At 39.0% G+C, this 10,010-nt stretch overlaps 1 protein-coding gene and 1 pseudogene across 1 annotated transcript in view; both read right to left on the bottom strand.

The window, feature by feature from the left end:
- The window catches only part of RPGRIP1 (RPGR interacting protein 1), a 46,653-nt gene extending 38,161 nt beyond the window's left edge, over positions 1-8,492 (bottom strand). The window contains exons 1-6 of the mRNA XM_015594392.2: positions 8,483-8,492; positions 7,929-8,061; positions 5,287-5,561; positions 4,016-4,108; positions 3,373-3,610; positions 1,904-2,009 (exon numbers count right to left, since the gene is read on the bottom strand). Coding sequence (XP_015449878.1) covers positions 1,904-2,009; positions 3,373-3,610; positions 4,016-4,108; positions 5,287-5,561; positions 7,929-8,061; positions 8,483-8,492 — 855 coding nt within the window. The remainder of the gene's footprint in view (positions 1-1,903; positions 2,010-3,372; positions 3,611-4,015; positions 4,109-5,286; positions 5,562-7,928; positions 8,062-8,482) is intronic.
- Positions 8,493-9,558: 1,066 nt separating this feature from the next.
- LOC102887104 lies at positions 9,559-9,887 on the bottom strand (annotated as a pseudogene).
- Between the last annotated feature and the right edge of the window lie 123 nt (positions 9,888-10,010).

Raw genomic sequence — 10,010 nt, 5'->3', positions numbered from 1 at the left:
GTATAGCTATTTACACATACAATTTTAAATTATCTTCCTTCCTATATCGCCACATCCTTTATGTGCTACCCAAATTAACCAAATCAAAAGAATACAAGCAGACACCTGGTTTTCTATAAAACATAGATTTGAAGATTGGCCTTGTAAAGATGCCTTTAGTCTCATCAGAACGGACATAGCAAGGGCAGTCCTAACTGCAGCCAGTCTGAATGAACAGCACCACCATCATCTAATCACCCAAGCTAGAGACCCAGGAGTCATCTTCTATTTCTCTTTTTCCCTTACCCACTCCTTCTTGGTGATGAAGTCCTTTCTTTTACTTCCTGAACCTCTCCCGATACAGTTCTTTCTCTGCAAGTCTCTCTCACTGCCTGGTGGTTGGGATCCTCATTCTGTCTCTCTTGAACCACTGCAGTCATCTTTTACCTGATTTCTTTGCTTCCAGTCTTATATCAGCCAACCTATCATTCACTCTGCTGCCAGATAATCTTTCCTTGTAGTTCTGTAATTTTCGAGAACTTGAAATTTTCAGAAAAGTATAATAACAGTCATCTCTAATTACAGTGCTTTATAATAGTGTTTTTAAAGTATTATTTCTTTATTAAAATGTATAAAATATTCAAAAATATTTCAGACATTTAAAAAAGGCAAAGTGATCTTTTTTTGTAGGAAAAGTTGATCATGTTATCAATTTGCTTGAAATCTTTCTGTAGCTCTCCACTGTCTGTAGGATAAAGTCCAAATTCCTGACAAGGCCTCCATGGCCCACTGCCTAACATTTCTCGCCTCTGTGCCTTGGCTTCCATCTCTCCTCTGCTGGAAAGCCCTCCCCTCTCTTGCACGCTTATTAATACCTGATAATCTTTCAGTATCCCAGTATTTGACTTGTAAATATACTCTTTTATGAATCGTTTTAGGATACTGCACCCCATTCTCTGGTGGATCTGACTATTCTCTCTTTTATGTTCCCCCATATCCTAGATGTGGATAGTTGGTACGTGTTTACTTCTTATTCTCTCACTCCTATAAATTCCTCGAAGGCAGGAGATGTCTTACTCATCTTTGTAATCTTTGTAGCCCAGTGCTTTGCACAGTTCCTGATACTCGATAAATATTTATTCAATAACAGAATGATGCCAATCACTTAGACCCTTATGCCCTATTTCCACCATTCATTTGTGAGTTTCTATATAGTGGTAATAAGAAAAGAGCATGAGCCATGGTGCCAGATAAACCTGAGCTCAAAGCCTGCTCTGCCCCTTATTATTTTTATTTTTAATTTTTATTATGGTGACATTAGTTAAAAAAAAATCCAGTAAGTTTCAGGTGTACAATTCAATAGTAAGGAATATATATATTGCATTGTGTGTTTCCTCTTACTATTTTTATGACTTGAGCAAGTTACTTAAATTCTTTGAGGCTCAGCTCCTTCATCCATTAAATGCACTTACCTTGTGGGCAGTCATCAGGCTTAAATGAGATCAGCACTGTAAGCACCTAGTCCAGAGTCCAGCATACAGAGAGTACTCAGTAAAAGCTGCTTTCCTTCCCTTCCCCTGTGACTGCTCTTGGCCTCTTCCTAACTTAAGTTAGGAAGAATGCTGCTTGTGGCCCTTGGCTGGAACCTTAACCCTGACACAAATGAATCCCACTTAATTCCACCTTAGTGGGCAGGGCTTGAACCTTCTTCCTAATAGAGAGACAATTGAAAATATTAGAAAAAGAACAGACTCTGAGTTGCAAGGCTTGGATTTGAATATTACCTATAAGTTGTGTGACCTTAGGTAAGTAACTTAGTTTTTCTCAGTTGTGGTCTCCCATGAGTAAAAGGGAGAAAATAATATTCATCTCTTAATTGACTGGTTTTCCCCCTAAAAAAGCACAGCCGATGACGGCAACTCACATTTTGAACTTCTGTCAATTGTGCTTTTGTGGCTACCAATGAAGTGTTCCTTTCATGTAAGAGCTTCTTAAGTCGAATCAGCTCTATGTTCTCCTTAATGGAAGCTCTGGAGAAAGAAGACAGTGCTAAAATATTCTGTCTGAGAAAGGACAAAGTTAAGCACCTTTTCTCCCTGACTCTGCACCAAGAAGAACATCTTCCTTTTACCTCTTGCCTGTCTATTTTCCCCACAACATGCCCCAAATAGGAAGTATATACACACTCCCATAATAATCTCCTTTCTACTTTTTCCCCTCACACCAGCTGAGAGTTGATAGAGAGACTACCAACCTTCAATTCTGTATTCTGAGAAAACATAATAGCTATTTTTAAAATTATGGTGTTCACAGTTTCCCATAAACCTTGCAAAGACCTGCTAAATCTGAGTTTTGTTTCCTTAGAGAAACCAGGAAAGTGTAGCTATGAGGGGACCCGAGGGAAGATTATTGGTTTTGAACCCCGAAGATTGTTTTCTTTATTATTTGAAAAGTACTGGGGACGATTTGGGTTCAGTAGATTCTATCTCAGTGATTCCCAGTTCTAGCTGCTTATTAAAATCGTCTGGAGAGATCTTTAAAATTACACTACCTGGAGTCTACCCCTAGTAATTGAAAGAGAATCTCTGGGTGGGGCCCAGGCATTTCCAGTTTTAAAAGCCTCCAGGTTGAAAACTTATGTCCACACAAAAACCTGCACATAGATATTTACAGCAGTTTCATTCATAATTGCCAAAACTTGGAAGAAATCAAGATGTCCTTTGATAAGTGAATGGATAAATAGTGGTACATCAAGATAATGAGACATTATTTGGTGCTAAAAAGAAAAGAATTATTAACCAATGTCACCCCAATAAATTTAATGGGGAAAAAAAAAAAGAACTGAACTATCAAGCCATGAAAAGATATGGAGGAAACTTAAATGCATTATTGCTAAGTGAAAGAAGTCAATCTGAAAAGGCTACATACTATATGATTCCAACTATATGACATTCTGGACAAAGGCAAAATCATGGAGGCAATAAAAAGTTCAGTGGCACAAGGGGTAAGGAGATGGTGAGGGATGAATAGGCAGAGCACAGAGGATTTTTAAGGCAGTAAAACTATTCTGTATGATACTATAAGGATGGATACATATCATTATACATTTTGTCATAGAATGTACTGATGCACAGTGAGGGCTAAGAATTCACATCTGATGATAAGGATGAAAGAGTTTTCCTTTTATGAAGTGAGGCAGCAAATCTTCTATTTATACATCAGAATCCCCTTTAGGCTAATTTATTTCTTAACTCACTTAGGACTCCAGGTCTCCTCAGATTGAACTTAAGCTCAAGCATTCTCTTTTCCTCTGAGATGGAGGAAAGGTAAAAACAAGAATCTTTTACTTTTTCAGTTCATTATGGCTTGAGGCATGGAATGCCACACTCTTACCGAAGCTCTGTGGCCTTCTGAGCACAATCCAAAGAGCTTTTCTGTTCAAAATCTTCATCTTTGGACCACATTTTCTCAGGAGACTTGGGTGGTTCTTCCATTTGCATTGTATTGCTAGTCACAATGTGAGCACTGTTAAGCATGCATAGACCAATACGTTTAGTCATAATTATGACTTTGCTGAAAGAAATTATGCTGTTAGAAAGAACATTAAACACAAAAGAAGAAATAGAAACTGCTGTTATAGAGACTGAGATTGGGCTCTAACAAATATAAAAAGAAGTTGGAGTAGTTAGTAATCTTGATATGTGTGGAAGGTCATGTTAAAAATATAGCTTTTAAGTGTCAAACAGAAATATAAATGAATTACAACCTAAGGGATAAAAATATAAAGGGAAAAAGAGGGAATACTTTCAATTAAGGAAAGAGCCTTTATTCTTTTTTCCTTAGAAGACAGACAATTGCTTATTTTCCATTCTTAAGCAATGAATTTAGAATTTGACCTAGGGTTGACTTTCATCTTCTCTGATTATGCTGGAAAGACTCAAAAATACCAATATACACTTGTTTCCTAAATGATATATTATCAATGAAAGCTGAAAGAGTAACAGTGCAGGATAAGTGAAAAGAACTCACAGTTCACTGGGTTCGCTGGATATTTCACCTCTGGTTTTTTCATTTGCCACATGCTCCTTGAATGTGGGAGGGGCCGTGTAGCTCAGCCTGACCCTTGGCTCTGAAAGTTGAGACAGAAGATGCGACTCTGGCAACAGCTTTCTCCAGAACACCAAGCGATAAAACTAGAACACCAAGTGCTGGACGTAGAGAGCCTTGAGACCTGGGGGAAATCCTTACATGACCACTGATCCAGAGAAGAGGTTCTCGGTCTTCGCCCTTGCATAGATATGCAACTACAGATTTTTAAGTCGACAGGACTACAGATGCTCAAGTAAGAGAGTACAAATGGGAAGAAGAAAGGTGCAAGCTGGTCCAAGGACAGGGACTGTATGTCTAACTCTACTGCATCTTTATTTCTAGCACCTGGTATATAATTGGTAATAATGCTGAACTTAAACTGAACTGAAATTTAGATTTATTTACTTTTTCTACTTTTAGTTGTTTTTGCAAAGATGTGATAGGCTTAAGTAGGAAGCTTGAAAATAGAGGAGCATGCTAAACAAAACCTAACACTGAATCCCCAGGATAAAGACACTCCATTCCCATGGACCTAAATCAGGGCTGAGTAGGCTAGGTGAAGAAAATTTACATACAAAATTTTACTTAATTTAATGCTGAGTTTCGTAGTAGCCAGAGACTCTTAGCCACTTGGAATACAGGAAAAGTAGGAATTGCAACACTTCACTCACAGCCTGACTTCTAAGTCTAGACTTCAAGAACGGGCTTTGGGAATCTCTGAACCCATGGAATTGTATGCAAAGTTTTGTCTATGTGCCATGTGTTTTTCTTGGGAGGAGGCCTCACTTTGATCTTGGTTTTAAAGGAGTCCACTTCCCCAGAAAGGCTAAGAACCCCATTTTAGAGGCACGGCCACTCAGTACTAAGTCCCAGTAGGGAGACCTGTCTTAGGATTATTGCCCCTTACACCTGAGAGGGACATCAACGTAATCTCTGTGTATATTTTCTATACCTGCTGCAGAACTTGACCAGAAAATTCCCATTTCAGTTGTCTGATTGGTCTCTCAGCAGTACTTAACTGAGAATTTTGAACCTGACATCCCACTCAGGAGAGAGAAAAAGAAAAGCTTTTGGGAAGGTGGAAAGGAATGAGAACAAGAGAAGAAAAGAAAAAAATAAGATGGTGGGAGGAACAAAGCAATGAAGAGGAAAATGTTCCTGGCAAATCAATCGCTCCCAGGGTTTTAGTCCTGTCGGGGACTCGGCCCTGAGTCTCACCCCTCTTGGGCTTCTCAGACACGGGAGCACCGGCAGTGTGGAGCTGTCTTTGTGCCACGTGGACACGAGGCTGGGTGCTGCGAGGAACAGGGGGGCCGATGCGCAGGAGCTGCTGTTGTGGCCGGAGCATCAGGGGGCGCTGGTGCTTAGGGGGTCGTTGCCGCCACCCCGCATTTCGCCGACGCCTAGCGGGCTCTGAGAGCTGCTCCAGGGCTGCCGCCTCTACCCTCAGGTCCCGGCCCGCAGCCGTCAATCGCAGGAAGGCTGTCCTCATCCTACGGACAAAAATAGAGCTGGTCGCACGTGACTTCTCCTATGTGACAGTTATTTCTACAGTTTATTTGGTGGCAAATCATCTGAGTTAATCTGCAAAATAAATATATCTACTGTAGTCTATTATTTACACTTAAAAAATTAATTTTCTGTCCCTAATACACTGTAACTCTTTGAGGGTAGGGACATCGTGTCCACCTTTGTCCATTCTGTTGCAGTGATCACACATTCATCTTAGTAGAAAACGTTGGGATAATCAATATATTTGTGTATATATTTATTTTTGAATTATATACATTTACTTCTAACAAATTATGCTCAGTGTAAAACAAACAAAAATACTAATTTTTAAAGGGGAGATAATTAAATATAAGTAGAAATTTTAATATTTACTTCTCCCATCCCAATTGTCCACATACTGCTGTATATGTGCCCAACCTTAAGCATGAGTCTTCTACAGCTGTTACTATACACCGAGCCTTACCTAGAGTGGACAGTCAATCACTATTTATTGTCTTGACCTAAAATCATGCTTTCTACTATTACCATCAGATTCTATGGTCCCACTGCCTGCCAGTTCTGACATTTACTATGTGGCCTTAGGCATGTAATTAACCTTTTAAGTTCAGTTTCCTCATCTATGAATAATGATAAAAATAGTACCGGCCTCACTAGGTTGTTATGAGGATTAAATAAATTAATATATATAAAGTATTTAGGACACTGATGGTGCATTGTAAGCACTGTGTGAGTTAGTTATTATTACTTACTGTTATATCCAGATAAAGAAATCAAGGCATAAAATAAAAGAATTGAGGGAAAGAATCCAATTTAACCACTTAGTATCTATAATCTCAAGTATTTTGTGGTTATCAACCAAGAAGCAAGACTTTGTCTCGTGCAAACTTCTGACTTCAGATTCTTGAGTTCTCCACAACATAAAAGAATCTACGACTCTGAAGAGTGCTGGCATACGGTAGAAGCCTACAATCCTGTAGATTCTAAATGAAGCTCTGAACTACTCCTCGGGATTACCAATGAGAAAGCAAAAAGCTGCTCCTGACACAGGGAATTGGTCTGACATAGTTAGTGCTAGGTGCTGTTTGAAGTTGGCCTGGTGCTCACAACCAGGCCATGTTATTATCCTGTTGGACATATCCCACAGAGCACCAACATCAGAAAAGGCCATTCTGAGACCATGACCGAAGGATATAAAACAAGTCCACTGCATAATCCTGTCTAAACACAGACAAAATGCAAGGTTACTGTGTCACCACAAAATACCAAACATCCTCCTCTCCTGGCTAATGTGAGTGACTGCTACTTCTTTACAATTACAGCTTTAGCCTCACTCTAGTCTATCCTCCCTGTAGATAAGACTTTTTGAAATATCCAAACATGGAAGTGTCCCTGCTTTCTGACAGTACCAAATCTGGAGCAAATTCCTGTTACCTTGGACATTCCCCAAATCATCCAACTGAAGCCCAAATCTTATGTTTCTTTCTAACATACTCTTACTGAGATGCCTTTATCCTCCCCATAGGGTACATTTTCTCTAGCTGCAATGAGTAATAAACCCAGCTTGCTCAACTACACCAGGTGTGTTCCTGGTGGTCTTCGGCTGGAAGGCAATATCTTCAAAGTACTTCCTAGAGATAAACCTGGAACTTTCAGAATTCTCATTCTTCTTATATGTTTATCTACCCATACCCCATATCTCAGATTCCTCTCCAGGCCCTCACCCAAACCATTGACTTTTGAAAGCCAATACCCTAAGGTCACTGTACATAGATTTTGGAGTTAAGAGCTTTCAGCTCTGCTACTCACCAGCTGTGACTTCAGGCAAGTTACTTAACCTCTTCATGCTTCCTTTTCCTCTTAGTAATATGTTATTCAGAGTATTAAATAAGTTAATAGCACTTATAATATTAACTTAGTTATTTTATATAAAGCATTTACAACATACCTCCATATAGTAAATGATCAACATGAGTTTTAGTTCTGTTTTATAAAAAAAAAAAAACCCAAAGACCCTTTTTCTTACTTGTTCCTACTGCCTTTGCTAACCTGAGATTTTGGCCATTGCCCCTGTCTCCATCCCCTCTTTAGTGATGAGGGCAGGAGCCTGCCCAGTCTCTTGCTCTGTGGGTTGAAATAGCTGTTCGTGGCGCATTGCAGCCTATGGCCACAGTCTATTTGGGTGTTTGGCAAGAAAACTAAATAAATATTGCTACAAAAATTATTTTTGGAGTTAACCACTCTTGACATTTGAATTGTTTTCTGGTGTAGACATCTCAGGAAAACATATTCTTTTCAATTTACTGTGGTGTGGATACAGCTTTTAAAGACTTGAAGAGAATTCTAGGTACCTTTTGATCTCATCCTGTTGCTTCCAAGAAAGTTCCTTCAGCAACATGTGCTCTTCACGAAGACGAAACAAACTGTCCTCCAATTCTTCTCGGCTCATCTTGCTCAAAGTTGGTTGAGTTTTTATATTCTTACCTGAAGTCCCAGGAGAGTGTAAATTGAAATTATTTTTACATGCAATTTTTTAAACTCATGAGGTCTCTCATCACATTTTGTCCAGAGGGCTTGAATCTATCTTGAGTTAAATGTTTAAGAGGAAATAAAGAAGTATGTAAAATATGTACTAATGGGCCTCTTTATCATTCTGTATCACTCCTGGATAAGGAATGTCATTCCATATTATTCCAGAATAAGGTATGACTCAAATTCTTGTCTAGAAAGTACATTCTCTCTTTATAAATATCACATAGGGTTGTTAGTCAACTTACTTTTTCTTTTTAATTTACTCTTCTATTTTTTTTTCCCCTTATTAGATAATTTGGAACTAGACAAAGATTGTGCCCACAACCATCTTCAAATTCCCAGTAAAGAAAGGATAGAATCTTTTCTTGATTACCAAGAGTCATCTTATTTGTTTTTGTGGTCTGGAGAAATTGTCCCCAAAGCTGCCTCCCTGGAACAGAGCCTCTCTGTTTGATCTAGCAGAGGAAACTAGAGCACACTTTTCAGTGTGTAAGTATTCACTGAACCAGGGTCAGTTCTGATCTAATGGGAACCATTCTGAAACCCCAGAGCTGGGGTTTTCCCTGGAAGAAAGCTCAGAACTTTAATCTCAGAATCATCACTATCACCTCTCTGATCTATTCTTTGGAAATGACAAGGTTTTTTTCTTCCATAATGGAGATTTTATTGGTTGTTTTGAGGACAAGTACACAGACATTTTAATTTGTACATAATTTTTAACGTATATATCAAAAACCTAAAAAGTCATATAGTTGTAATTCTTTCCTAAACAGTTTATTCCAGTGACTTTCCAGCTTAAAATTTCGAGGCTAATTTTCCTTAATAGAATATCAAGTACCAAATCTTCAAATGTTGATATGCTGTTACATCAAAGTCCCACTAATTCATAATTTAATATCATATACACTATATAATCAAATTTTCAACCTTACATAGCACATAAACAAAGTTACTAGGAAAACTGCACTACTACAACCAAAGATATTACAGAGTGCATAAAATTTTGACAGGGAGAGGCAAGACCAAGGACTGGTTTTCTTTAGGAAACAATTCTACCAAAAACATGGAAATAGTAGTAATTTAAAATGTTTAAGACATATTAAATGAACAACTGACTCCCAATTGCCATTTAGTATGCTTTACATTATAGGATATAAAAGCCACCCCCATCTATAGAATGTTAAGCTGAACTCAAGACAATCAAAGCCTCCCATATTCAATATCCCACTATTTTCTGGTTGTACCAAAAAATAAACAACCAGCAAATAATTTAACCTCTTTTAAAAAAGCATTTACACTTAAAAATGGGATAAGGTAGAATTCCCTCCTTTTAAAAAATGTTTCTAGAGCTACTAAAAAACTTGCATTTACAAAATAGCTGCTAAAAATATTCCTCTGGATTGTACAAGAAGGGAGACAGGGACCACTGATAAGACATGGTGTGTGATATTAACCAGACTTGGCTTCTCTCCTGCCTTCCCCCCTCCCCCCGCCGTCTCTCCTGCTTTTATCAGAGGCTGGACTCTTGTTTTTAGTTTCTCCGTCCTCTGCAGGTTAATCTTCTTTAGTGCTTTGGTTAGCCACTTCTGCCTGTTTTCCCTTTGCTCCCTTTTCCCCTTTTGTTTGCACTTCTTTGTCTGCAGATTTATCCTTTCCTGCCATCTTTTTTGGCTTGCTTTCTACTTTTGCAGGAGGAGGTGTAGCTGACTACCTCACATATCTCATCTTGGGCTCCTCCTTCGTCGCTCCCGCCCGGAGCTCACCTTATTCTTGGGCATCATGGCGGGTTCGCAGGTTCGTGAGTTCGCAAAGCTGGGCTGCTTGGCAGCTACCCCTCCTCCCGCCACCAGGGCTGCTGGGACCCACGACTGGGGCGGTGACAAGTATATATATATATATGT

Source organism: Pteropus alecto, unplaced genomic scaffold (genome assembly GCF_000325575.1).
Source record: "Pteropus alecto unplaced genomic scaffold, ASM32557v1 scaffold1197, whole genome shotgun sequence".
Classification (NCBI taxonomy): Eukaryota; Metazoa; Chordata; class Mammalia; order Chiroptera; family Pteropodidae; genus Pteropus; species Pteropus alecto.
This window is presented reverse-complemented; position numbering and strand designations above follow the sequence as displayed.